Source organism: Psittacula echo (assembly GCF_963264785.1).
Source record: "Psittacula echo genome assembly, chromosome: 4".
Classification (NCBI taxonomy): Eukaryota; Metazoa; Chordata; class Aves; order Psittaciformes; family Psittacidae; genus Psittacula; species Psittacula echo.
In genome coordinates, this window is record NC_137738.1 from 6,627,585 (window position 1) to 6,655,210 (window position 27,626).

The 27,626-nt window shown below is 52.2% G+C and overlaps 4 protein-coding genes across 8 annotated transcripts; all 4 read right to left on the minus strand.

Annotated features, from left to right (window-relative positions):
- Positions 1-283: 283 nt before the first annotated feature.
- On the minus strand, positions 284-2,344 carry GNMT (glycine N-methyltransferase). Of its 4 annotated transcripts, none has more exons than XM_080614811.1 (6): positions 2,138-2,344; positions 1,909-2,036; positions 1,472-1,585; positions 908-1,050; positions 662-783; positions 284-579 (listed from the first exon to the last, which is right to left on the minus strand). In XM_080614811.1, exons 1-6 carry the CDS (start codon positions 2,341-2,343, stop codon positions 408-410), a joined length of 885 nt encoding a protein of 294 aa, XP_080470937.1. In that variant the 5' UTR covers position 2,344; the 3' UTR covers positions 284-407. The 4 variants fall into 4 exon arrangements, with proteins under 4 accessions (XP_080470937.1, XP_080470935.1, XP_080470936.1 ...); XM_080614809.1 differs by having other exon boundaries at positions 662-804; XM_080614810.1 differs by having other exon boundaries at positions 1,909-2,344.
- Positions 2,345-2,788: 444 nt separating this feature from the next.
- Positions 2,789-7,470, minus strand: CNPY3 (canopy FGF signaling regulator 3). The gene is made up of 6 exons (XM_080614812.1): positions 7,368-7,470; positions 4,993-5,116; positions 4,663-4,759; positions 3,601-3,723; positions 3,346-3,463; positions 2,789-3,224 (listed from the first exon to the last, which is right to left on the minus strand). The coding sequence occupies exons 1-6, from the start codon at positions 7,459-7,461 to the stop codon at positions 3,013-3,015; spliced, it is 768 nt and encodes a 255-aa protein (XP_080470938.1). The 5' UTR covers positions 7,462-7,470; the 3' UTR covers positions 2,789-3,012.
- Positions 7,471-7,838: 368 nt separating this feature from the next.
- PTCRA (pre T cell antigen receptor alpha) lies at positions 7,839-9,019 on the minus strand (the record flags this gene model as incomplete). Its single annotated transcript, XM_080615000.1, has 4 exons — positions 7,839-7,942; positions 8,312-8,353; positions 8,555-8,866; positions 8,968-9,019. 4 exons carry the CDS (start codon positions 9,017-9,019, stop codon positions 7,839-7,841), a joined length of 510 nt encoding a protein of 169 aa, XP_080471126.1.
- Positions 9,020-9,431: 412 nt separating this feature from the next.
- On the minus strand, positions 9,432-27,249 carry POLR1B (RNA polymerase I subunit B). 2 transcript variants are annotated; one of them, XM_080616052.1, is made up of 14 exons: positions 27,155-27,249; positions 24,723-24,869; positions 23,921-24,053; positions 22,807-22,943; positions 20,934-21,157; positions 19,590-19,761; positions 18,629-18,800; positions 17,565-17,846; positions 16,854-16,987; positions 16,290-16,460; positions 15,515-15,671; positions 13,518-13,714; positions 12,885-13,138; positions 9,432-11,183 (listed from the first exon to the last, which is right to left on the minus strand). In XM_080616052.1, exons 2-14 carry the CDS (start codon positions 24,840-24,842, stop codon positions 10,301-10,303), a joined length of 3,036 nt encoding a protein of 1,011 aa, XP_080472178.1. In that variant the 5' UTR covers positions 24,843-24,869; positions 27,155-27,249; the 3' UTR covers positions 9,432-10,300. The 2 variants fall into 2 exon arrangements, with proteins under 2 accessions (XP_080472178.1, XP_080472179.1); XM_080616053.1 differs by lacking the exons at positions 16,854-16,987; positions 17,565-17,846; positions 18,629-18,800 and having other exon boundaries at positions 19,575-19,761.
- Positions 27,250-27,626: the final 377 nt, after the last annotated feature.

The window sequence follows — 27,626 nt, forward strand, 5'->3', positions numbered from 1 at the left end:
AATGGGTCAGAGCCAGGTTTTGGGAGCGCAAAGGGAGAAAACCGGTTGCACCCCTGAGCTCCGTGCTCAGTGGAGAGGTGCCACCACACACACCCAGGAGCCCCAAACCCCACACCACAGGCATGACTGGCCCCTGCAGCTGGGGCTTGGGCTGAAGCTGTGCCTGCACCCACCTCATGCTGCCCCAGGCTGGCTGCTTCTTCCCTTGGGGGTCCTGAAGAGGCTGCGGCCGTCCCCTCACCCCATGCCCTGACCACACAGACCACAGGCTCCGGTCGCTGTCACCAGTGTTCTTAATGAAGGGGAGGGGGCTCTCAGGTGGCTCTCAGCAGTGTCCCCAGCCCCATGCTTGTCCCCAGAGCTGCTGGCAGCTCTCAGCCCACCACAGTCCCATCTCGGTGGCCCACTCAGGCCGTCTTCTTCACGACGTGGATGAAGTAGCAGGGGACGTGAGCCTGCCCTGGCGTGTAGGGCTGGAAGTCACCCAGGACGCTGTGCTGGCACTTGCCCTGGAAGGCACCTTTCAGCAGGGCTGTGAAGGCCTCCAGCCGGTGCGGGTAGTACGAGAGCCGGAACTTGCTGCGGGGAGGCAGTGCTGGTGAGGTGTGGGGCCAGCAGGACACGGCGCCAGCCACCCCACGCCACGAGCAACCCCTCTCACCTCAGCTCTGGGGCTGCCCCCACCTCAGTGGGGGGGACCTGCACTGTGTAGTCCAGGGTCACCATGTGAGCCTTGTTGTTCACCATCAGCACCGAGGTGGTGATGTCCTTCGTTAAGTCACTCTGGGGACCGCCGGAGGACGGCTGTGTGGTGGCTCCCTGGGCACAGCCCTTCTCCTTGGCCTTGCCTCAGAGCTCGGGTTGGGTGGAGGAGAGAGGGACGGGCCAGGGTCCATCAGCCACTCACCTTGTAGTAGATGTTCTTGCCCGGTGGCGCGCAGCCTGTGGCCAGGATGTGGTCGTAGTTGCGGTGGTCAATGACCAGGACACCCCCAGGCCGCACCATGCTGGCGATGTTCCGCAGGGCCAGCTTGTGGTCACTCTGGTCCCCTGGAGAGGAAACCGTGGCATCCTCAGGCAGTGGTTGTACCCCATGGCAGAGCCCATGGGGCTTCATCTTGACCCCCTCTCCCCCTTTCCAGTCTCAGCTTGGAGCAGGCACAGCGCCACTCATGGTATGAGCTCAGGCACGTTCTCAGCCTCATCGGGACAGAGCTTATGGGGAACCCACCACCCCGCTCGTGGCACACATCTGGGTGTGTCTCCAGCCTTGCCAGAGATGTGACAGAGATGCACGCAGACCCTTTACCACCATAGGACCCAATGGCCCCACTTAAGCCATGAACTGGGGCATGTTCTCAGCCATGACACAGCAACTCCATTGTGCGTAGCCCCCTGCCCCACTCACGGCATGACTTAGGGCACACCCTCAGGTGTGCACAGGTCCATTCCCCCCTGCCCCAAACCTCACCTTTGAAGTCAGGCAAGTGAGAGAAGGAGTTCCCCAGGCAGATGACTGCATCAAACCCATCTCCGGGCTTCTCCAGGTCCTTCTCCAGTGTCAGCCAGTTGGCCTCCTCAATGACTGCAGCACAGGGGAGCAGCTGAGGAGGACAGGGACACCCCCCACCTAACCAACAGCCTCCCCTGCACCCCAGCATCACCCACCCCTTCATTGCGCCCTGTGGGTACTGGACCTGGCCTGGGGCCAGCAGGCAGGTGAGGGCCATGGCCTGTGCTTGCTGAGCAGGCAGCACCGGCAGGGCCCTGCCCGTCCCTGCAGGGAGGCCACCCGAGCAGCGGCACTCTGGAAGGGGGGAAGGAGCCGCGAGAAGGGCTCCGGGGGCCCAGCGCCCAGGTGGGTGTTGGTGTCCGCACGCCACTCCCGGCCCCCCCCGGCCCCCGCACCCCATCGGTCGAAGGGCTCCTCCTTGCGCCGCTCCCAGCGCTCCTTCAGCGCGTACTTGAGCATCTTGTCGCTTGCGTCGACGCTGGTCACCTGGAAGCCCTCCTCCAGCAGCATGATGGAGTCCACCCTGGGAACACGGCTGTCAGCGGGAACGGGGGCACCGGAGGGGCCCGCGGGAGCCCCGGCAGCGGGGACTGATGCAGCGAGCGGGCGGGCGCGGAGCCTCACCCGGTGCCGCAGGCCACGTCGAGGATGGAGCGGCAGCGGTGCTGCCGGAGCAGCGCCAGGAGCCAGCTGCGGTACTCGGCCGTGCGGCCCCGCGTGTCCCCGATGTACAGCTGCCATACGCGGGCCGCTCGCCCGTCCGCGTACTGGTCCGGCAGCCCTTCCGCCGCAACCCCCAGCGACCGCGTCCGGTACACGCTGTCCACCATCCCGCCGACACCGACCCGGCCCCGCTGTGCCGCGCCCCCCCGTCGCCCCGCCTCCAGCCACGCCCCCTCAGAGCAGCCAATCCCTGCCGGCTCCGCCCCCCCGTAACCCACCAATCGCCGCTCCGTGCTGATACACACCCCCCCCGCCGCTCCGCCTCCAACACACACCTCCACCAATCCCTTCGTCCCCGCCCCCCTGCGGACCCACCAATCGCCGCTCTCTCCCGCCACGCCTCTCCGCCCATTGGCTGGACGATGTAGGCTGGGCCTGGACATGGCGGCGGGCCCAGGACCTGCTGTCCCGCTGGCGCCCGGCTTGGGCCCCCCCGGTGGAGCCGGGGAGGCGGCAGCAGCGGGGCCGCGCCTGTCCGGACACCGCCGGTGAAGCAGCGGCTCCGGGGAGCAAAAAAATGTCTTTATTTACAGTACCGGCGGGGTGGGGGCAGCGCGGGCAGGGCGCGGAGCCGGCCCCGGGGCAGCACTCGCGGCCTCCCGCAGCTGGAGGCCCAGGAGGCAGGCAGCGGGGCTGGGTCGGCGGCTTCTCACGGGACGGCACCCGGCCGGCCCAGGGTCGCTCACACCGTGACTCAAGTCCCTTCTCATCCGGTGAGGCCGCGGAGCAGGCAGCCCCGGCTGCTGGGGCTGCAGCATCGGGCTGTGGCTGCATCCCTACAGCTCGTCGGCTGGGCTGTGGGTGAGGGGAGCCTCCTCCTGCACCCCGCTCTCCTCCAGGGCCTCCCCTGTGGGTGGGAGGCCATCAGCTCCCTCGCTCTCATCCTTCCGACCCTTCTTCTTCTTCTTCCCACTCTTTTTCTTGCTCTGCCTCTCCCCCACGCTTGCCAAGTCACCCTTCTTGCCAGTCCACTTCTCTGCCAGGCAGCCTGGGAAGAAGAGGAGCAGGGGGGCCGCTGAGGGAGTAGCGGGGATCCCCGTGCCCTAGCGGGGTTCCCCTGCCCTCCCCCTAGCAGCCCTGTGCTGCCCAGGGCACCAGGCAGGACTTACTTGTGTCCTTCCCTTTCAACACGTGGTTGGCACAGAGAAACTGGGAAAGGTCCTCTGTCTGGTGGTGTCTGTACCAGTCCTCGATCACATCTTCGTACTCCTCCACCAGCACATCGCACTAGTGCAGAGAAGAGCCTGGCTCCAGCCACGCACCACTACAGCAGGACCAGGGCAGAAGGTCCTGGTGACACCCCCATTCCCAGACCCTCAAGGCCAACGGTGGCTGCCGAGGGTCAATCCCACTGAGCCAGGTACCTGCTTTTTGAGGTCAGCCACCTCAGCAGAGGTCTCGTTCCACAGCTCATAGGGGATGTCCATCACCACCTTGACACCCTTGTGCACCAGGTTGTGCAGGGTCTCGAAGGTCTCTGACATGCCCTGGAGGAGCAGCAGTGCTTGGTCAAACCTTGCTCCTCCCATCACTCCCTCCCAAGTAAAAGTGATGGAAACCACAGTGCTCCTTAACAGCTCTGTACTCCTTACACTAACAATTATTCTCACACCAAGACTCCTCCTCCTGCTACCAAACAACTTCCAAACCTCTCCAGCTACCATCACTCTCGCTGTTAGAATAGCCCTTCTAACCAGCCTAGTCCCAGTAGCACTATTTCTGCACTCGGAGTCAGAAAGCATTGCCTCCCACCGAGGATGACAATTCATCATACGTTTCAAAATCCCACTTAGCTTCAAAATAGACCAATAACACTCCTTATTATTCTCCCTCATTCCACTGTTTGCCACATGATCCATTCTCCAACTTGCAACATGATACACAGCATCAGAACCATACACGACAATGTCTTTTTCCTTGTAGCTGTAACTAAAATCAACCACTGCTAACAACCTATTTCTACTAATCATAGGCTGAGTTGGAATCACTTCATTCCTCTCATGGGCAGACGGCAGGGCTGTGCAGAAGCTAACACAACAGCCCTTCAAGCCATGCTTTACAACCCAATTGAAAATACTGTTCTTATCCTAACCATGGCACTACTTACCTCGACCAGAAACACCTGAGCAATACAACAAACCTGCTCATCCACAGAAACCCCAACACTTCCCTGCAAACCTGCCTAAATCAGGGTCCTTGGGCACCAGCGTTGTCAGGAGGGAGTCCCCACCTGCAAACCCAGTCCCAAAACCAACAGGAAGACACAGGCTGGGCAACACAGCGCCTGGCTTCCCTTGTGCAGCAGCCACACCTCACCTGGGGGGAGCACAGCACCGCATGCTGGGCACTGCCAGGGGATGGGAAGGAGCCGCAGTTCAGCACCAAGCAGGCGAGGGGACACTTGGGGACTGGAGCACAGCCCTCACCTTTGCGAACCTGTTGCTGCCGCTCCGCTCCTTGTGCAGGTTGTAATCCAAGAGCCGCTTGCAGATGTTCTCCGTCACCTCGATCAACCGGATGTCCCTGCATGGAGAGGAGGGAGGGCTTGGGCTCAGCACAGCCGCCCAGAACCAAGCATGGCACAGGGCGAGCCTCAGCCCTCCCCCATCAGTGTGACGGGGAGCTCTGCCATCAGAAGGAGCTCCCCATAGCCTGGCACAGTTTAGCTTCCTCAGCCCCTCCACAGGCTGCACAAGCCCCTGCTTTGCCTCCTGCAGCAGTGACTGCAGGAGAACCCCCATCCCGCTCTCACTTACGACTGTGTGTACTTGACGGCAGAGCCCTTCCCGTCCAGGAAGCCGTACTTGGTGTCAATCACCTCCTTGGTCTTGCCGGTCTCCTCAAAAGCAGATTTCAGCTCCACTGCCACGTACTTGCACACTGTGGGAGGGAAAGGAGGGGTTAGGAGCGGTTTGGAGCGTGACACAGCGGCAGAAACAAGCACGGGAGTCAGGCACACCGAAGACACTATGAGCAGAAAGAAGCCTCAGCCATTGGAATAAATAACTGGGAATGGCCCAGCCAATTCCACTGGAGCTCCACTGAAGCAGGAGCATCTGAATGGTGTAAGCTACGGCACAGCTGGGAAGGTAGAGCCCATTCTGTCTGCAGGTTGGCAAGCAGCTCCACTGCTCAGCCACCAAAGCCTCTGCACCACAAGCTGCTCCCTTCCTCCTGGAAGAGGATGGGGTCTTTTGGTAACACAAGCGTCAGCTCCTCCTCATGATACCAGGGCATCCCATCACATATCAGTTCTCTCAGTGCCTTGGGGTCATAATGGCAGTGTTGGGGACCAAGCTGCAGGACAAGATGGTGGCTATGGATTGTGTCACCACAAAAGAGGCTGTCTTAGAATCCCAGACTGGTTTGGGTTGGAAGGGACCTTAAAGCTCATCCAGTTCCAACCCCCTGCCACAGGCAGGGACTCCTTCCACTACAGCAGGTTGTTCCAAGCCCCTGTGTCCAACCTGGCCTTGAACACTGCCAGGGATGGGGCAGCCACAGCTTCTCTGGGCACCCTGTGCCAGGGCCTCAGCACCCTCACAGGGAAGAATTTCTTCCTAATGTCTCATCTCAGTCTCCCCTCTGTCAGGTTAAAGCCATTCCCCCTTGTCCTGTCCCTACAGGCCCTTGTCAAAAGCCCCTCTCCAGATTTCTTGTTGGCCCCTTTAGGCACTGGAAGCTGCTCTAAGCTCTTCCCTTTAGGAGCCTTCTCTTCTCCAATCAGAACCAGCCCAGCTCTCTCAGCCTGTCTCCAGAGCAGAGCTGCTCCAGCACTTGCAGCATCTCCATGGCCTCCTCTGGACCTGCTCCAACAGCTCCACATCCCCCTTGTGTTGTTGCCCCCAGAGATGGACATAGGACTGCAGAGGGGGATCAGATCCAGCCACACTGCCTGGGGCACTGCCTGCAGCTGAGACCACAGCACCAACAGCTTTATACCACAGAGCAGGTTTTCTTTTACACAACATTAATAAGAACAAAAGTTTTATTTCTTCTGTACCAGAGTCTAACAGAGGCCATAGAAACAGAAACCAGAAGAAAAATATCCTGGTGATTTACAAGTGGAAACGTGGGGTGATGGAAGCCAGGCACGTTGTGGTTCTTCGTTCTCCAAAGCCAGGCTCCCAGGAGGCTGGAGAGAGCTTTGTTTTATGCTGCGGACTCCTGTTTGCCAGGAGCTGCCTCTTCTTCCAGCCCTGCTTTGGGAGAAGGCCCGAGCCATAGCAGGGACAGTTACCGGCAACCAGCTGCCAGATCTTCTCCCAGGCAATGATGTAAATAGAGAAGGAAGGAAAGAGCAAGGTGGCTTCTCTGGGGCTGCCACCATATGCTGGATACCCTGTGTGCACCTCTTGCACTTCCCTTTCTGTGCAGGCACCGGGGGCTGGAGGTGACCACAGCAATTTCTGAGGTGGGACAAGTGCTCCTTCATGCAGCCCCTCTGGCCTCGAGGTCACTCCTCTCCACGTCACACCATGTGTGCCAGGAGCACTTGCTGCTGGGTCTGGTTATCCAAGTGCTGCTGCAGCCATCACTGTGTGCTGACAGGCTCCAGCCTGGGCAGGAACAGGAGCAGCGTGGTCAGTGCTCACTGTGATGCTTCTCTGAGGTTATGCTGGTGCCACCACAGAGCTCTCACATCCGTGTCCTCAGAGCTGCTTCCCTGTCAGGGAAAGCTTTGCAAAGAGCTCCAGAGGTTCATTTCTTCCCTTTCTCTTTGCTGCCAAGCTCCGCATGTCCCTACACAGCAAAGACAGAGTAAACCACGGCAGACAACGAAGGTCCACCATGACCTGCCCCGGATTGCTTGTGAAGCCGTTGATTGTCCAGGGAGGAAGCACCACCGAGTCCGAGCGATGAGTGGAATTGACGACCAGCCCCGTTGCAAGCCGCCCTGTGGTCAGTGCCTACCGGGAGCAGCCTCTAACCCGGGGATGGGCAGCAGACACTCGCCAGCAGGGACAGGCAGAGGGAGGCTCGGCTCTGACCCGCCGCGGCGGCCCCATGGCTCACCCATCTCGTCCGCCGGCGGGGCCGGGCAGAGAGGCAGCCCGCAGCCTCCGCACAGGGAACCCCCCCGGCCCGAGCACCGAGCCGGTGCCATGCGGCCTGCCCTGGCCCCGCTTACCCTCGCACTTGCTGGGCAGCCGCACCCAGTCCGAGTCGTCGCTTCCCGCCGCCGCCGCCATCAGCAGCAGCGCTGCGGCCGCAGCCGCCGCCATGGCTCCACTTCCGGGATTGCGCTTCCGGGCGCACTGCGCCCACCCCGCAAGGTAACCATAGCAACCGCGCGGCGCCGGCCAATCGCAGCCCCGCGCGTGGTCGGACCGGCCAATCCCGTCCCGCCATTCCGGGCGCCAACCCGAGCGCGCCAAGAGCGAGGCCCTCCCGGCCGCCGTAGACGCGCCGCCAGGTTGGGAAGCTGGGCCCCACGTGGCTGGCGGCGGCGCCGCTACGGTGTCCGCCACCGGCAACACCCCGGCATCCCGTTTCTCTTCCCCAGTCCTATGGTTCCCCCCCAGCACCCCCAAAACACGGGGTCCCTCTCTCCTGCTTTTGGGGGTGCTCCAAAGGCCAACCCAGCGCTTACCTCTCAGCTCTAGGCAAGGAGAACGGAGGTGAAGAGGGCACTGGAGAGCACGACCTTCAGCAGCACCACCCGCACGGCCACAAGCAGGGCTGTTGAGGCGTGGAGCAGACGCACTGCAATGGAAGGGGCAGGGTGATGCCTCCCACGGGCACCCTGCTGCCCCCCAGCGTCCCCTCCAGGGCTGCAGTGGGGCCAGTGTCCCCAAGACTTCAGGCCCAGCAGCCTTGCCAGGGCCTGTCATGGGCTTTTGCCACCCTCACAACTCCCTGAGACACCTTGTGATACCCTCACGCTGTCCCTCTGACCCACTTTCTCCCTCCTCCACACCAAGACAGAGCTTCATCCCCTCTTCCCCAGCCCCACCACACTGCGGGGACCCACCCTGACCACCTCATGGTCCCAGCTGGGTCCCTGCCAGTAGCCCAGCAGGATTTCCTCTGTGACAACAAACTTTCCCACCGTTACATGGACTGGAGACTCACCAGCCATGTTGCTGGGACACAGCTCTGCCACCTCCTCGTTGCCTGTGGGATGAGAGAGCAGCTGGGGAGGCACCAGGTGTGAGGCAGGGCCCACCGCAAACCCCTTCCTGTGCCTCTCCGCTGGGGCAGCAACGTTGGCTTGTGGGGCCTCACACCTGCTACTGGAGCCCTCATCCTCGGAGGGCACCAGGGTGCTGGGCAGCAGCACCAAAGCAAGCAGAGGGGGTATCAGGGGAGCCATACCCGTGATGGGGATGGGGCTGGAGCTCTGTGCCGGGGAGGTTGTGGTGGGCCCCACGTGGCAGGCGAGATCCCCCTCAGCTGGGAGGTCATCAGGGAGGAGGGAGACAGTGCAGATGGTTCCACCGTCCTCCTGGGAGGCCCCGTAGGAAAACGACTGCAGGATGCTGCCATTCCCACCGGAGATCCAGACGGCATGGCCAGAGCCAGGGGCCAGCTCGCTCACCACGCAGACCACCAGCCGCCGGTGCTGCCCGGCCACCTCCATGCTCAGCGGTGGGGCCAGGGTGGGCAGCGGCCCAGCAGCCCTGCCAGCTGTAGGGACAGGCGTTAGGGGGGCACCGTGTCCCCCGCACATCCCACCCACCACGCTCGCCCTTCGCTCCCTGCCCGGCTGTCCCTCCCGGGGTACTCACGGGGCAGCAGCGGGAGTAGAGCGGCAGCCAGCAGCACCCAGGGCACCTCCATGGCAGCCGCACCGGGCTGCCGAGAGCTCAGCCCCCAACCGCCGCCCATCACCTGGCATCGCAGCGGGGCGGCCCCCGAGGCTCCTCCGAGCCCGCCTCCCCTGCAATGGCACCGCCTGCCTCCCCTCCAGCAGCAGTGGTACAGCCGCTCCCGCCTCCTCTACAATGGTAGCTCCCGCCCCCCCGCCCCGGTGGTACGGTCCATGCGCACCATAGCCACGCCATGGAGCAGGCCCCGGGCCCGGTCCCCACCGCGCCGCCGCCCGCCCCGTCCTTCGCCGAGGTGCTGCGGCTGGTGCAGAGCGGGCAGGAGCCGCCGGGGGTGCGGCGGCCCCGGGCCTCCCCCACCGGGGACACCCCCACTGCCTCCCGCCTGCCACCACCCGCCAAGCCCTGGGAAGGGCGCCCGGCGGAGCCCGCCCTCACCCGCGGCCCCCAGCACGGCTCAGCACACAGGTGATTAGAAACGTACAAAAGAACTCTTTAACGGGCACACAGCTCCGGGGCCGGCGGCCACCGGGAAAGCGGCTGCAGCAGGGGACGCGGCGAGCTCCTGTCCCACCGTGTCCATGCGTTCCAGCGCTGCAGCCAGGCTGAAAAGCCCTCTGCTTGCTGCTGCTTCAGCCAACGCACCAAAAAGCCACCTGCGGTGCTGCACCAAGCCAGGCGCTGGGCTCCGCGACACCAAATGCTCCTCGGGTCAGGCCTGGCATGGCCACGCTGGTCTCTCGGGGTCAAGGCTGCAGCTTCATGCGGTTAAACTCGGTGCCTTCTTCATGAGTTTCAAGGCACATGGTATTGAAATAAAGCCAAGTAAAACATGTCTAATCACTTTAACACGTACCCATCATTCAGGCATACGTTTTGCAAGGATTTCTCTTCAAAAACCAAAAGTATATCTCTTTTTTTTCCATAATTTCCAGCATTCACTTCATGCTGTTTTATGACTTCTTCATCTTTGCAGCTGCAGCCAGCTCTCGGAGAACGAAGAACCCGCACCGCTCTCAACGCAGCAGCCTGGTGGGAGCAGTGATATTGCTTGATTTCCTTATGCCTGGTGCCCGTGATCCTTTAGGAAGTGCAAATGAACTTCAGCAGAGCTGTGGTTCCTCACCACACAGCTCAGCGACCGCCCCGTCGCAATACCAACACCAAATTAATCTTGCAAACGTTGAAGAACCTGAGAACTGACTTAACACTTGAAACCCACGCTGGGGCAGAGGCAGGACTGACCTGTGCTTCCTCCCTGCCAGCAGCAGCATCGCCGTGCCCAGGGACAGCACTACTCCACATTGAGCTTTGTTTTTATGTTCATGGCTGCCAGCTCTGCCACGAAGTACCGGAAGACGTGGGGCACAGGGACCACCTCGATGGAGTCCACCCCGCTGCAGACAGAGCAGGAGTACCTCCTGCTGCTTGGCATGGAGGAGGAGTGGGGCTGTTTCTCCAGCACGGGAGATGTCATGCTGCCACAGCTCGTGCAGACATAGGCGATGGAGCCATCGGAACAGTTGAACAGCCGGTCTTGCAGCAAGAAGGAGGTGCCGTGAGCCAGCAAAGCGTCTCGTTCCATCTCACCGAAGCGAATCCCCCCTTCCACGTTCCTCCCCTTGACAGGCTGGTTGGTGACAGCGTCTCGAGGCCCCGTTGTCCTCACCTGGAACTTGTCTGAGACCATGTGGCGCAGGCGCTGGTAGTACACCACTCCCACAAAGATCTCTGCCTCCAGCTCCAGGCCGCTGATGCCACTGTACATCTTTTCCGTCCCAAAGAAGTTATAACCAGCACTCACTAAAGTCTCACCAAAGTACTTCAGGGCCGAGTTCTTCTCTGTGAAGGTGAAGGGAGTGGCGTCATAGGAGACACCATGCAGCGCCGCCGACTTCCCCGCCATGCTCTCGATTAACATTCCAATGGTCATGCGGGAGGGAAAGCCGTGAGGGTTGAAGAGGATGTCTGGAACCATCCCGTTCTCTGTGAAGGGCATGTCCTCCACTGGCCAGAGCTGGCTCAGGATACCTTTCTGTCCATGACGGCTGGCAAATTTGTCTCCAATGGTTGGATTCCGGGGAACCCTCACGGTGATACAGGCCTTCTTGAACTTCCCAGTGCCACGGTCGTTGCTGCATAACCTGACGTTGTCCACAATGCCGACTTCCTTACTCCTGTGTAGGTGGGAAAAACAACCACAGCAAAGGGGTCACGGAGCTAATTTACCATTCCGGAAGAGTCCGACTCGGTAGCCAGGGAAATCAGACTGCGTGAGCATGAGGGCAAGGAAGCAGTACAGTGGCTTCACACAAGTGCCATTCAGTTGCTTTTTCTCATACTATAAGCACAGCTACAACTTCCAGGTGATTTAAAATAAAGCTCATTTGAACCTGGTTTATCTGTATCCTACTTTATCCGACAAACTGCATCCCAGTGCCATGTGCTTTCTGTTAAGACAGCAGCCCCTCTCCCTGAAGGAGCCGGGGTTTTTTTTTGGCAAATGGGGGGCAGGAGCCAGCACTGACAGCTGGGAACCTCATGTCTTTATAGGAATTCTAAATAATCAGATTTGGACCAAGAATGAACAAAAGCTGGATAGTAGAAGTAAAATGTCTCTCTGGATAGGGAACCTGAACTATGGCTGGGCTGCCACAAGACAGCTGGGAGCAGAAGTGTAGGGTGAGAAAGCTAAAGGGCTCCACAAGGGCAAGGACAAAGCTGAGCTTCCACATCCCCACTACCAAGTGCTGAATCTCCTTGCTCTGCTCTACAACCAGGATGACTGAGCAGTCTCCTGTACACCTAAGGCACTGTTAGAACAACAAACAACAGCTTTTCCAGTAAGACCACTTAGTGTGTTACTCAAGTTCTTCTCAAACTGATTTACATCCATAATGCTACACAGCATTATCCTCACTCTATCAATGCTATAGAGAGACACATATAAGGCCCGAAGTTGTACAGAGCACAGGATGCACTTAAATACATGGGTTTGTCAACGTTTTTGTTTCCCTTTCCTGAAAGAATTAAGAGAGTTTAAATGAAAGCCTCAGCAGCCTTCCCTCTGTCAGTGGAAGTTCAAGAACAATCTGACAAAACTTATCCCTGGAATATTCCAGGGGAGAGGAAGGGATGTAGTCAACACATTTTAATACACTAGCAGTTTGGAAGCTGCATTGTTAATAGAAATGCTCTTTAAGCCCCTAATGCTGTAACAACTTAGAATCCTAGAATGGTTTGGATTGGAAGGAACCAAGCTCATCCAGTTTCAACCTGCCATGGGCAGGGACACCTTCCATGAGAGCAGGTTGCCCAAGCCCCGTCCAACCTGGCCTTAAACACTGCCAGGGATGGGGCAGCCACAGCTCTGGGCACCCTGTGCCAGCGCCTCACCACCCTCAGAAGAATTTCTTCCTAATATCTAATCTAACTTTCCTTACAAGTTTTTCTGGCAAGTCTCTGGGATCAGGCACTTTGTTTTTGTTTTCTGTTTGGTGGTTTTTTGGCTGTGTTTCTTGTTAAACAGAAGCCCTCATGTGAATCAATTCATAAGAAGCTACAGAAAATGACTGCAGGGCTTGGGCAGGGGAACAGTCCTTGGACACTGTGAAACATTTCTGCAAGCTCTTTCTTTTTACTGGCCTCAGATTCTTCTCCTGGGATAAGAAGCTCTGCAGCATAAATTGGCTTAGAGAAAAGCTGTGACACATGCATGGGAGTCACCTACAACATGAACTTCACACTCTCTCTGTCAGGACATGGACACTATCACGTGAAGAGAGTAGGGAACATCTGGAGGAGACGATACTGCAGCTCATTAGGACCAACTGCTCTCAGACTGGTGTGTGGAGAAAGAAAGGACAAGTTGTACTTACGAATAGTACACAGTGAAGGTCTCCCCTGTGTTGAGGTTCATGAAGCTATAGAAGGGGTCCCCAGGCTGTAGGATGGAGCCAACAAAAGGCAGTCCATCAGCATCCAACTTCTCCATAACGTTCGGGTCACCAGGCTTGATGCCAAAGACTAAATTATCGCCTGCTCTGCTGGCTTTAAGGGAAAGGTCAATGCTCTCCATCTTGATAACACTTCCATAGGCAAACCCTCTCTGCCAGGAAGATTTGTTCACGATCTACAAAGAAACAACAAAGGCTTGTTAAAGACTTGATGGTAACTGCAGCACAAAAAGCGTTTCCATTCTGATCTGATGCTTAGCTTTTTAACATTGCTTTCCTAAACAATGCCTCCCAGCAAGTCACTGTTCCAAAAGGCCCAAATCTCCTGGAACCCCAGTATTTCTCAAAGCCTTGCCTAAGGGAGCTCTACTCCACTCTCAGTACCTCCAGCATTACCTGCTGTAACAACACTTAACCACTGTGCTCCTACATCTGTATTTACAGTCTGTGGACTAGCAGAAGCAGAAAACAGGCTCTTCTGAGTGAGGTACCACCCTTCCTTCCAGTCCCCCACATCCTTTACGGGACAGCAGGAGTTCTCCTTTGGTGCCTTACCATTGCATCTTCCATGTCATAGCCACTGTAGGAGATGACAGCCACAATCGAATTGGTGCCAACTGGATAGCTGTCCATCCCATAATAGTCATACATGCTGGGCCGCACCAGGGGGCTCTGGGGGGTGTGAAGGTGGTACAGCTTGTTATCTGAGCGATCCTTGTAGTTATAAACTGGAAACCCCATGGTTTGCTTTCCTATAAAGAAAGTTGGATTTATCCAGGATCAACTCAAAGTTAATCTGTGTTTCATTCCCCATGTACGTGGTTAAGAAGAAAGCTGGAAATACTTACAATGTAGAGGGGTAACCAATCTTAAAACTCTTGGAATTTAATAACTGCCCAAAGTCCAGCTTTAAGAGGTTCTATGAACCACAACACTCAATTCCTTTCATGGCGTTTCCTAAGGACTAGTTGTAATTTTGTGTCTTTCCTGCAATTTCAAAATCGCTGATGAGGTTGGTATGGTGCAGTTTGGGTTTTTGCTCCCCAGAGTTTCCCATACTGAGGCATACTTTACATATGTCCAGGCCAGAAAAGTGTTTCCTTGTGCAGTATAAATGTACTGGCAAGGAAAGCAAGTTTTGAGCAATAGTCACATTGCTACTTCAGACAAGTATGAAAAAGTAGTAGCAGTTTAGGGACATCTTTCTGCTAATATTGTCAGGGATGTAATACGCCAGCGATGCTATCAAAGGAATGAGATCTGTTCTCCTGAATTCCCTTACCCACACACTTTCTCTCAGCCTGACTTTTTTTGTTTTTAATAAGCTTCTTGCACATCACTTGCACCTCACCTGACTGAAACCCTACTACATAGAATCAGTTGGGCTGGAAAAGACCTGTAAGATCAGAGTCCAACCCTTACCCCAGGACTGCCATGCCCACCACTAAACCATGTCTCTAAGGGCCTCAGATCCTATCCCTACTTCTTTCAGACAACCAAATCAGTCAGTTTAAATCTTTGTCAAGTATTTGTCAGGAAAAAAAACCCCTATTGTGTTGCCACAGCGCTGTATGCTCTTGCAACAGATACCTGGCAACTGTCCTCTCAACAGCTGCAGTGTCAAGACAGCAGTTGCTCAGTGAAGACAGGTGGCAAGGAAACCTCACCCTGAGCACTGCAGAGCATCGACTGTACCCACCAGTCAGAAGTCAGTTAACCTCTGTTGGCTCTGGGGAAGAGAGGACTGCTGGCAGCACAGCTGTCAGACACTAACACCGTGACACAGCTGGTGCAGTGCCCTTTCCTTGTCTGTGTGATCAACAATATCAAAGTAAGAAAAAACAAACAAAACTTACTGAAAGGCAACGGAGCTGGTGAAGGGCCTGGAGCACAAGTGTGATGAGGAATGGCTGAGGGACTAGGGGGGGTTTAGTCTGGAGAAGAGAAGGCTCAGAGGGGACCTTATCGCTCCCTACAACTGCCTGAAAGGATGGAGCTAGGAGGTGACTGGGCTCTGCTCCCAAGGAACAAGTGACAGGACAAGAGGAAATGGCCTTAAGCTGCACCAGGCAGCCTCAAGCAACTGCCTCAAGCAGTTTAGACTGCATATTAGGAACAATTTCTTCCCCAAAGGGCAGTCAGGCATTGGAACAGGCTGCCCAGGGCAGTGTTGGAATCACTGTCCCTGGAAGTGTTCACAAACCGTGTAGACGAGGCCCTCAGTGCCACGGGTTAGTGGTGGCCTTGGCAGTGCTGGGGGACGGCTGGACCTGAAGATCTTGAAGGTCTTTTCCAGCCTAGCTGATGGTATTATTCTATGGCTGCAACAACCTATAATGCCCACCAGAAGGCAGCCAGAAGGATAAACCTGACTTAATTTACTTTGCCATGAAAAAAAAGAGGCTGTTCATCAACCTTAATGTTGAAACAACAGCTGGAAGGAGCTTTTACTTGGGAATGCAGGAAGACACACTGAAATAGACAAACAAGACATATTTTCCCCCCCTCTTTCTTGCCCAGAGACTTGCAGCATTAGGTACTATAGCACTTACCCATCTGGCACTGGTACATGTTTCGAGGACTTTGGTTGTGATCAGAGAAGGGAATGAGGTTGGCCACCACACTCAGAATGCTGTGAGGGAAGAGCTCCAGGTGAGTGGTTATTCCAGGTATCACTTCTGACTCTATTGTGGCCACATTCATGAAGATCTGCAAGCATGAAATTGGACGATGCTCATTCACTTCCTTATTTTAAAGGAAAGGAAGCAACACAATGCTGCCTGTGATGTCTTTTTATCCACTTCAGTTTTAGCTGTGGTCATTGCCTGCACCTCAGAGTATTAGCAGGCGAGAAAAATACCAGATAGCTGTTAAACTGCCTATCACAATCACAGACCAGCTGCAAGGAAAGCAAGTCTGGAAATACAAAACTGCAGTAATGTGTTGTCCTTCCTGTCTCTCATTTTAATTGTTCCAAACGGGCCAGTTCCCCACCATCTACTGCTTGCCTACCTAGGGGCAATTTGAAGAACATGATGTAAAATGAGATGAGACAGTACACACAAGACAGCAATCCTTCATCTCCAAAGCTTCACGAAGAGCAGATTTCAGCCTCTCAAGAAGATCCCTACAGCCCAGGTACAACATTTAAGAGACGCCAATTAGCAGGAAGTGTGAAAACCCTTTTGCCACCTATGCCAGCTCTTCAACACAAGCTCCTCATGCCCCATCTTCAGCTCCCTTCACAAGTATTTTCAAAACTCTGTTTTTGATGCCAGGTACCTCTGTAACAGTCAGTGCTTTATAAAGGAAATATCCAATCCCCACCTGTTCCAGAGTACCAATCCATTCGTTCCTTCCATAGAATAGGTTCCTGACAGGCCGCACCATCCGGCAAGGGGTAGTAAAAATGAACAACCCAGGATACAAACTGGGTTTTCCTGTCATTGGGATAAGGACCACTTCTGCCCGCGCAGGAAACCTCTTCTCTTGTGTCATCTGTTTGTGCAAAGAAATACCAATTTAGAAACACAAACCAACACTGGTTTAGTTAAGCTGCATCCCACAGGCTACACAATGCACATGCAAACCACAGGTGTAGCTGCTGATATTAAATGGTGGAGAGAAGATTTTACAAATACTTCAAGAAAAGGACAGAGTTTGTCCATCTTTGAGAAGAATTCCGTCTCCAAAATCATGACTTCACAAAGCAACAGACCAAACATATGGATATAAACAAGAAAAACAGGAAAGCCCACTCCAATACAAACATAATGCTAAAGACTACATACTGGGTCACATTCAAAGAAGAAAGAAGAGTCCCAAACATGCCTATTTTTGACTGCTGCATATTGAGCACGTTTAGCTAGAAAGCATTTTAAACAAGACAACCTTGAACCGGTGGAGGGTTTCTGCGATCTCAGGAGCCAGGTCCCATTCTATCCAGCCCACCACAGAGCCATCCAACACAACTCTGTAGCACTCGGCGTAAGGCTTGCTTGGAGTTGCATCCAGGGGGGTGACACCTGTGGGAAAAGCGGTTGGTAGGAGGAACAGCCCAGAAAAGCAGACAGAACACAGGAGTTTTGTCTGTAGGAAGCCTCAGGGTGCACCAAAGAGCTTTCCGAGACATCCAAAAATTCAGACCTACAGGGCAAAGTTGCAGATGGAAAATACAAGACATGCACAACTAAGAATGCAATTGCCCTGCCTGTTTTTCTGACTGGAATAAGGATTCCCATTCTTGCAGTCAACACAAGTGAGCTACAGTTTAATTCAAGTCACCAGCAGCATTAGAAAGTGCCTGCTTGGTCCAGTTTCTCAAAGCTTGCATTGTGTAATTCTTTGTGCTTCATGAACATCTTCACTCCACAGCACGCAGTTAAGAGACACCTACACTGAACTTTATACTCTCCAAAAGGTCGACATGCCTGTAAAATCAACGTGCTACTTATCACTAAGAAGCAGCACAATAAGTACAGGTTTAAGTTGATTTCACCTTCTCTGGTGACAGCTGGAGAAGCTTTCCCAGATATGGGTTTGCAGGGCAGTAAGGTATAAAGGACACTTGCTGCACTAAATGATCAAGCCTGTAAAACATACCCAGGGAACATAACAAAGGTGGGATGTCCCTCACGGGCACCATCTCGGTCACTATTTCGCACAGAGCTGTCATGTGGTTCATGAGCCCGCATGGTTCCCCATCTGGAGTGTCCACAGGGCACAGGAAGCCCCAGGACTCGGGCAGCAGCTTGCGGACAGTTGTAGTTCTCATCTGGGAAAAGGCGGCTCCTCTGTGTATGCAGCGGAAATGGGAGAGGTACCGGACGAAATTCAGCTTGTCTCCCACAACACACAGACCGCTGTCCTGTAGCATGCCCAGGCCTTGGGAACAGAAGTGAGATTTATGTCAGGTGTCAGCCAGCTTTATCAGATAAAGTGTGATGTTACAAAGCAGTTTCTTGGTTTTCACTGACAAGCCCTAAAAGCCCTCACCACGGGATCCCCGCAGCAGAAGGTGCACATGCTGCTACTTGAGCACAGGCAACTCAGTGATGCGCAAAAGGCTGAGAGACTTTAAATTCCAAGCTGTTGCTCAGAATCTAACTCCTTTCAGGAACATGGGAAAGTCATTCCCAGGGAAGCAACTTGGGGATCTGCAGCTGGTATATGTTTTACTGGAATTCCGTGGCCTTCTCATCTCATTTTCTAGTGGGCATTCCAGCCCAACAGCATCACACTGGACACTTCAAGGAACCACCAGGTAAATTTGAAATACACATTAGCAAAGCAGTTTCTCTCACATGACCAGTGGGGCAGTCCTGATAAAACAAATGCCCCTTCTCTGTCTTACACTGCACCTTCGAAGAGGAGATAATCCTTGAGAAAACAAATCATAATATGGTTGCTCTTAAAGACGATGCTAAATTTAGTTTCAATTATTTATCTGCATAGAGGCTTTTTATACCATGCATGAAGTCTATGCTTGAGGAGAAATCTTACCTTTTTCCTCAACTATCCTTTTCCTTAATCACTTTCCCTAATTCAGTCTGCACACACAACACAATACCTGCATACAAGCAGTTGTTTTGAGTTAAGAGCTCAGTTTTATGTTGTTTCTCTTTCTGTTTAGAAGGGAAAAAGGCTTCTTAAGCCTGAAGATTTACCTGTTTTAGATCGCAGGTTACCAGTTGCAAGAAGGTACTCAAATGGCTTGGTAAAGTCTGTCGCCAAGCTGAAAGCCTTCACCAAGCTGTCTGCGTTTATGCTGACATCAGCCTTTTCTGCTCTTTTCTCCAAAACGAACTTAACAGATTGCAACCAGCTTTCAAGCCTCTCCTATGGTTTAAAAGTGAGAGATTTGCACTTAAAACAGGAAAATAAAGGCTCAAATTAGAACTTCACATCAGTTATATGTACTACTACTCCACAATGATTTTCATGGGAGAGTCTACCTTCTGAATAGGAACATTTTCCTCCCAGCATCCTAAAATGAAGAAACCCTAGAAATAAACTGAATTAATATTGAAATGAAATAGACCAGGAAACCACATGTTTACATGACCAGTAAGAAATTCACTGTGTAAGTCAGAAGCCTGCTATCAACTTCCTATCTGTAAAGGAATTTTAAGATGGGATAGTGATGACAGTATTATGAATCATCACTTCTGGAAGATGGGGAAAGTTATTCTCTTGCACATTTGCTACATGAAACAGCAGAGACACCAGAACCAGACAGAGCTTTACCACTCCTGTATGAAATGATGCAACAGGAGCATGCTGTTTCAAAACCCTCTTAAAGCACCAGAAGGATCAGTATTCCTCCTTCCTCAGACTCCCACTCTGAATGGGGCACTTCGATTTGCTCTGGAAGGCTACAAAGCTCTTTAATGCAGGTTTTGTACAGGCTTATCTTCAGCATATTGATTACCTTATACCGAGACACACAAACCTTCCTCAACTCACTGCCTGCCTACACTACCTCCAGCACTCTCCCAAGCCTGCATAGCATACCCAGGCTCTATGCTCTTCAATCTGGCTCCTGCACTTCTCCTGTCCCCATGGTCACTGTGGTGCCTGGACCAGATGACCATTACATTCACAGGCTTAAACCCTGTGAGACCTTACCTTCAAGAACATAAGGAAAAGCTGTCCTGGGGTAAGCACTTCTTGGTTCATCAGACTGTCTGGATTATCCTCCATGCACTCCCCTTTGGCAAAGGCATACAGCTTCTGGGTCATCATGCACAGCAGGTAGAACTTTTCTGTTCTGTTTGTCAGGTGGATGCAGATACACTTGCTGGAGGGAGAGAGGAAGATAACTAACACCATCTCTTCATGCTAGCTGGTCTTCAAGTTTCTCCTCAACTATCACAAACCAAGTTGGCTTTTCCTTTTGCTGAAAGGCCCAACAAGGCACAGGCTTATCCAGCTGACCTTAGTATTGTAAGAAAATACCAAGAAATAATACAAAACCCCCAGAGTCTGAGCCAAAAAATGATCCTCTCTTAAGGTGCCAGTTTTGTTAAGGATATAGATAAACTTTGTGAAAGGTTGATTTTACACACTTCCATGTTAGACGTCCTTGTTAAGTGCACAGTTTATGTAGCAGGTATTCCAGTCAGGACCAGTCAAAGGATGAGGTCTGAATGCTATTTTACAGTAGCTATGACACTAACTGTATACATGCACATATACACACACGCACAGAAATCTGAGCTGGCAACTAGCAGCAAATCTCAAAACATTACTGTTTACACTATCACTGCCCTGCCACAGAAAGTCTGCATCTCCACTGCTGGTCTTCATCAATTGGTCTCTGGATATTTCAGCACCCTCTGAGGCACCTGAAGGCTGCCTTTGGGTTTCCAGCCACATGACCACCCCCTATTTACAAATACATCCTCCCAGATGATCCTTCTCATGTGCTAAAAGAACCTCTCAAAAAGCTTACTTTTACCAGAAAAAGAAACTAGTTGAACGCCTGCCACACTGACAGGCTCAAAGCCAGCTCTTCCATTCCTTTCTAACTCATTCCGTGGAAGAAGCAAGATTTTAAAGTGTCTAATTTCTACCATTTTAAAAGATCAATGTAACTGTCATCAGAGTTGTCAGCAACTGTGTGAAACTGATGGAGGGACACAAATTGCAGCATTTCTGTTCAACAAATAGGGCCTCAGTCACCTACCTTCTCTTCCTTAACATTTTTCATCAAATACATCAGAAAATCACCTCTAAATAACAACTGACACCCTCTCCCAAAACTATTCTGTCAATCCATTAAAATACATATTTCTGAAGACCACAAATACAGATTATCAGCATCCTGGAGTGCCATCAGAAACTGGCCACTGGTTTTACAAATGCACATGAAAACTGTACCGAAGTAATATGGCAGAGAAGTTTTAAATCTGCTTGTAATTTCAATACAGTTACACCAAATCACATGCTCCTACATGCATACAAACATACTTCAAAATGAAATCTGCAGCCTGTTCATTGCTGTACCACTCAGGGAGGTTGAGTTTTATTCTGAAGCTCTTTCCCAGGTATTCGAGGACATTTTGCTGTGTGTAACAGCCTGCATCCACCACTGCTCTCAACATCTCAGTAACACAGTTCACATAAAAGGTGTCATCTTCCTTTCCCTTGACCAGCTCTTCAAAAATCTGGTAGTCTGGGAAATTAACTAATGCCTGAAAGACAGAAGTGTATCAGATCAGAAAAAAAAGGCATAGCAACATCTGTCCATAAAATACAGCAAAAGAACAAGGGTACCCCACTGATTTAGGTTTTCAGTCCTCTGGAAACAACCTTCCACATGCAAAGTGAAAAATGCTGTGGGGTTGAGGTGCTTAGCCAGTGAGTAATGCAGGGGATATTCACACCCTGATGGATGATTGCAAGTACTCCCAATTCAATGAGAGCCTTTGGAAAAAAAAGTCCAAACTTGCAGCCTCCAACATCCTCTTGATGTTACAATCGCTTCCTAGTATCTCTGCATCAGGGTTCAGAGCAAATATTTTGTCCATCAATTAATTCTGTATTTACTGACAAATGTGCCTCATCTTTAAGTAGACTTTTAAGGCAGAAAGGGAGCAATGTAAACCCAGTTCTGCTGCTTGATCATGATACATACATGCCAGAGCACGTACTGCCTCTTGTCCAGCACATGCTGCCTCTTGTCCAACAGGAACAAGAGGAAAGAACTGGGATAATTACACAAGAAGAAACCAGAATTCTAGCTACAGCAGAGGAGCAGTGGGGCTACAGTAGCAGCAGTCTGCCTCAATGGGACCTAGACTTGCCACATGAAACCAGAACAGAACTGAGCTCAATTGATGCAGGGATGCAAACCCACAGAGTGACTACCTATGGAAGATTTTGAACGTCAGACAACAGGGTCTGCTTAGCCAGAGATCTCATGAACTACCAGAAAATCAGTACAATTCTTCTGCATGTTAATACAACAGATAATCAGCTACTTTTGGTAACTACTTTTGTTGAAATAGAAGTTGAAGAAAAAAGTGAAAAAAAGTGCAATGTATTATGCAACAGCAAGTTTAAAGAATCCCAGACTGGTTTGGGTTGGAAGGGACCTTAAAGCTCATCCAGTTCCAACCCCCTAGCACAGGCAGGGACACCTTCCACTAGATCAGACTGCTCCTAGCCCCATCCAACCTGGCCTTGAACTCTGCCAGAGATGGGGCAGCCACAGCTTCTCTGGGCAACCTGTGCCAGGGCCTCAGCACCCTCACAGGGAAGAATTTCTTCCTAATGTCTCATCTCAATCTCCCCTCTGTCAGGTTAAAGCCGTTCCCCCTTGTCCTGTCCCTACAGGCCCTTGTCAAAAGCCTCTCTCCAGATTTCTTGTTGGCCTCTTTAGGCACTGGAAGCTGCTCTAAGGTGTCCCCAGAACCTCCTCTTCTCCAAGCTGAACAAGTCCAACTCTCTCAGCCTGTCTGCATAGCAGAGGTGCTCCAGCACTTGAAGCATCTGGGTGGCCTCCTGTGCTCTCGCTCTAACAGCTCCACATCCTCTTATATTGGGAGATCTTTCATATTAGGTGGCAAACTCTTCCACCCTCCAAGAGCTATTCATCCAGAGTATTAATCAGCAAAATCTATGCACCCTCTCTTCTCCTGACTCTGCGCACACTTCCTCTGCTGCAGCCAAGTGTTACATTACAGGCATAGGCTTGGCTTGAACTACAGTTCTTCAGCCAGTATAGCAAAGATGAGTAAACATACTTATGGAATTAGATTCTTCCCATTACTTAGATAAAAATGCTTAGCAAAACTTCCATATTTACTCAACACAGAAAGCAAGAGCATTAACCATTTACCTTCAGAGCAAATCCCAAGGGAAGAAAGAACAACTCCTTCTGAAAAATGAAGTTTACCATGACACAGCCATTTTCCAAGTAGTGAAGGTTCATATTTATTGCAGTGTGCTCATCCTTAACACAGTGCATCACCACTCCTGCAAAAATGAACACAAGCAAAGACCAAAGTGAGCTGTACAAACCTAACTGGCTGCATTGCTGCTGTATGTCTGAGCAGGTATGAGACAATCCATCAGAGAAACTTTGGTACTTGGTGGCTGAGAATACAAGGCAGATCACTAGTTTCAGCATCAGTCTAGCACTTCAAAGAAATACACCAGCTCAATTCAGCTCTCAGTGGACAAATGCCTCAGTACGGCCAGCACACTCAATGAGAGGCTTGGAAAATGCATAAAGAGAAAATCCTCAACTATTCTGTGTGTAACCTCTGCTGTAAGATTCAGCAATGCATAGGTAATCTTCCTAATTGCCCTGTGGGTGAAGTTTTCACATCTCTGTGCCCGGGTGGTACCACTGAGGCAGCATTTCCTGGTCTTGTCCCATGCTTGGCCCTGTACCACTGCAGGACAAAATAAAACCAAATGAGACCGTTTAAATTGGCAGTGCCTCAGAATTCCTTACTCTGGAATTACAGTGTGTGCTTCACCAGCACAGTCCAGTCAAGTCAGCATCTGGTAACATCCGAGTTTAAACTGTGAATTTCTGGCTTAATTCAACTTTAAACTCCTTTTACTGAGTATACATGACACAGGAATAGGACAGCCAAGAATCTGGTTCATCTCTTTCATATCAATTAAATCTGCCATCTCAAAGTGTGGATAAGCAAATTCAAGGAGACAAACTCAGTAGTTTACACTAACTTCTACTGAAGTCACCTTCCATGTAACAAAAGGTTCCATGTACTGCAATACAGTTGCCTTGCTCAGCATGGGGAGATCAGACAGCTCCCACAAGGCAAGCACCAGCCTCACGCTTGCACTATTATGTAGTAAAAAAATTAACATCATACAAGAGCTACAATAAACCAAACTAACACAAGTCAGCTCTAGATGGTCACTCCTCTTTGCCCTCAAGTAGTTACGAGCAGGATGCTGCAGGAAACTGCTCAGCTTACCGTACTCTGTGAAACCAGGGCCTCTGTTTTTCCATTTGGGTCTTGTCATTGCAAGAGGGAAGTTTCGCCTGGGCATAATCAGCATCCTAATAACCTTTTCTAAGCCATTAATTATAAAGTAGCCTCCCATTTCCTGGCAGAGGAAGAAGAATTATCTTAATGTGCTTAGAAATTCATAACCCAGCAAAAATGCCTGAATCATACAGTAAAAACAAACTAATCTTTCAACTATGAAACACATACAAAGACATATGTTTCAGCATTGCATTTGCAAAGGCTGCACTTCTTGCCAGTGACTATTAAGTCTAAGTGTAGCACACAGTGCAAGGAAAGGGATGTTCCATATTTTATGTTCCATAATTTAAAGGAACTAAGAAAAATGCAACAAACCTGTGTGGTCAACTGAACAGCTTTGTAGAGCTGACATGAACTACTGTTTAAATAAATACTCTGAAGTTCTCAAACGAGAGGAATCTTCAGCGCAGAAAATCTCTTTCTGGTCACATAAAAACTTAACACTGATAAATTTTTAGCTCCCTAAACAATATATCATTAGACACAAAGTGCTTCAGGAGCAAGTAATACCCTGAGTAAAGGTACAAGTGGCATACGAAGGGGACAGCAATAGAGTGCCATTGTAGATTGTGTTTCATAGTTTGCTCACTCTTTTGTGAGTGATACAGCACTAAATAACTGTGTACTCAATCACCAGCAGCTGATGTGCTACTGGGAGGGGGTGAGGAAAAAGGCTGAGGAAGACAACTGAAAATGCAGATTTTCCTGACCCACAAATCCCTGTTACCTCTTCCTCCTCATGGTGCTGCATGAGCTCTTGTGGAGACAGATCATAGAGGTTGCATAGCTTGGACTTGACCATGATTGGAATATACCCCAGGGGATGTTTAATCGTCCCTTGCGGCATGTCATTCACTGACCAGCTGATGTCAGCCTGAAACAACATAAAGCAAACAATGAGCAGATCGAGTTGCCCTTTTAATCTTTCCTGCTATATTAACTGTATGTTTAGTGTAACCACAATCTGTTAACTTCCATCACTGTAAAAATGGTAATAACAATATACAATAAAAAGCAGAACTACTAGATACAGGCAGAAAAGACTGCACTCTGGAAAACAGTCAACATGGGTTTACAGAAGATCATACAAGTCTAGAACTAGGTAAAGAAGCTGCTAGTAAAGTGTTGGTACAATCCACTCAGCCTTTCAGACATCCCAACAGAGCAGCCTAAATGAAAAAGGCAGCCACGGGATAGGAAAGGAAACCTCTGAAATTAACAAACAGTTAAAAGCAGTAAAAAACAGTGCTCAATGGAAGGCCATCCACACTACAGCCTGCAGACCCTTTCTAAGACTTGTTCACTTCACATGTTCACAAATGATCTTTCACAGGTCTGAAAGGGAATGATGTATTTACAGTAACAAGATCTGGCAGTGGCTCTGCAGCACTCCCGGACTGCGCATAATGAGGTGATAAAACACAATGTGGGAGCAAAAGTTTTGTTTCAACTGTTGCAAACAGTTATACAGGTTCAAAAAAAAAAACAACCAAAAAAACCCAAAATGATTAAACAGACATTGGAGAAAAAAATAAAAAGGAAATAATTCAGGTATGGAAAATAACACAATTCTAGCTCAGAGAAATCTAAGAGCTATGGGAAAGACTGAACAACCTGCAACTGCTCCACTCTCATGTTCAGATAAGATCCTGCACTTGCAGCTGCTTTTATCACTGTAATGCTTTGACAAAGAAAAATTCAAACAACTGAAGCTGCAAACCCCTCCCTCACACTGGGTGCAAAGGACTGGGTGCTGGGGATGCTGCTTCTCCTCTACGCAAACATCAGAGCAATTCAGAAAAATGGTGAACATACAATGTGAATTTATAGCTCTGAACTACTCTATGGGAACAACACTGCTTCTGAAACCTCGATTCCTGCAGAAACAAGATTGGGATTATCACACTCTCTGGGATGACACAGGTCTCCTTCCAAGGCCTTCCACACAGGCTGGCTGATTGCAAAGCAAATCTGACAGAAAAGAACACAGATAAGGTCCTGTGGAAAGCCACTGACAACACCAAGCTGTCCGGGAGTATTGATCTGCTTGAGTGCAGAAAAGATCCACAGAGGGATCTGCACAGGTTGCATTGGCTGTGGCCAATAGTGTGAAGTTCAACAAGGCTCAGTGCTGGGTCCTGCCCTTGGGCCACACCAACCCCATGCAATGCTCCAGGCTTGGGGCAAGAGAGGCTGGAAAACTGCTTGGCAGAAAAGGACCTGGGGGTGCTGATTGATGGAGCTGAACATGAGCAGCTTGTGCCCAGGCAGCCAAGAAGGCCAATAGCATCCTGGCCTGTATCAGCATGAGTGTGGCAGCAGGACCACAGCAGTGACTGTTCTCCTGTACTGGGCACTGGTGAAGCTGCACCTTGAATCCTGTGTTCAGTTCTGGGCCCCTCACTATGAGAGAGACACTGAGGTGCTAGAGCGGGTCCAAAGAAAGGCAACAGAGCTGGTGAAGGGTCTGGAGCACAAGTGTGATGGGGAAGGGCTGAGGGACCTGGAGGTGTTTGGTCTGGAGAAGAGAAGGCTCAGTGGGGACCTTATAACTCTCCACAACTGCCTGAAAGGAGGATGGAGGCAGGAGGGGGCTGGGCTCTGCTCCCAAGGAACAAGAGATAGGACAAGAGGAAACAGCCTCAAGCTGCACCAGGGGAGGCTTAGGCTGGATATTGGGAACAATTCCTTCCCCAAAGGGCAGTCAGGCATTGGAACAGGCTGCCCAGGGCAGTGCTGGAATCACTGTCCCTGGAAGTGTTCACAAACCGTGTAGAGGAGGCCCTCAGTGCCATGGGTTAGTGGTGGCCTTGGCAGTGCTGGGAACGGTTGAACTGGGTGAGCCTGGAGGTCTTTTCCAATCTGGTTGATTCTATGATCCTATGACTCCATGAACACATGGACAGGGGACACGGGGCCCATGAGGAACTCGGTCTGAAGAGAGGTTTGCGCAGTGAGCTCGTACTTCACCAACGCTCAGGCTAAGAGGGAGCTCTTCAGAATGCCCCGAGGCAGGTGAACCCGGGAAGCAGACTTTACCTAGAGGGGTCTTTTAACTTCAGGCTCAGCCGGCTTTGACCGAGACCGGCCGCGTGAGGCTACCCCGAGCGGCGGGAATACGCGGACCGGGAGGGCGGGCCCCGGCAGCCGGACACTTACAGCGATCCTGCCGCGATAGGTGCTACGGAGGCCGCGGCACTCGGCGGGAAACACCCTCCTCTCCTGGCACACGGTCCCCGCGGGCACGACGGGGGGGGCGATGGAGACCCCGGCCACGGCCAGCGACACCCGGCTGTCCTTTAGCGCGAACTCCAGGGGCGGCAGATCCTGCAACGGCACCGGGTGAGGCGCGGCGGGAGACCCCCGGGAACCCCTCCCGCCGCCCCCCCGCAGACCTGCACGGCGCGGTACACGCCCTCGCTGACGGCGTAGTTGAAGGACTCGATGTGGGCGCCGGTGAGGTCCCGCCGGGGCGCGCTGCGCACCGCCAGCCTCGGCCGCAGCCTGTGCGGGTCCCGCCCGCCGTGACCCGCCATGCCGGCCCGCCGCGCGCCGCCTCACGGGAAGCGGCGGGGCGGTACCGCGCGGACCGGACCGCGTGCGGGGGGCGGGATCGTTGCCAGCAGCCGCC

Excerpts from the sequence above, each read along its gene's own strand:
- CNPY3 (XM_080614812.1), bottom strand. The coding sequence starts at position 7,461 with ATGGCGGCGGCTGCGGCCGCAGCGCTGCTGCTGATGGCGGCGGCGGCG. Across the intron at positions 5,117-7,367 it reads GCTGCCCAGCAAGTGCGAGG|TGTGCAAGTACGTGGCAGTG; the intron begins GTAAGCGGGGCC and ends TCCCTCCCACAG. Across the intron at positions 3,225-3,345 it reads GTTGAAAGGGAAGGACACAA|GCTGCCTGGCAGAGAAGTGG; the intron begins GTAAGTCCTGCC and ends TCTTCTTCCCAG.
- GNMT (XM_080614808.1), bottom strand. The coding sequence starts at position 2,254 with ATGGCAGCTGTACATCGGGGACACGCGGGGCCGCACGGCCGAGTACCG. Across the intron at positions 1,586-1,908 it reads GGAGCCCTTCGACCGATGGG|TCATTGAGGAGGCCAACTGG; the intron begins GTGCGGGGGCCG and ends CCTGTGCTGCAG. Across the intron at positions 1,051-1,471 it reads TCACTTGCCTGACTTCAAAG|GGGACCAGAGTGACCACAAG; the intron begins GTGAGGTTTGGG and ends TTTCCTCTCCAG.
- POLR1B (XM_080616052.1), bottom strand. The coding sequence starts at position 24,842 with ATGCCGCAAGGGACGATTAAACATCCCCTGGGGTATATTCCAATCATG. Across the intron at positions 22,944-23,920 it reads CCCTGGTTTCACAGAGTACG|GAGTGGTGATGCACTGTGTT; the intron begins GTAAGCTGAGCA and ends TCATTTTTGCAG. Across the intron at positions 21,158-22,806 it reads CCTTGGGATTTGCTCTGAAG|GCATTAGTTAATTTCCCAGA; the intron begins GTAAATGGTTAA and ends TCTGTCTTTCAG.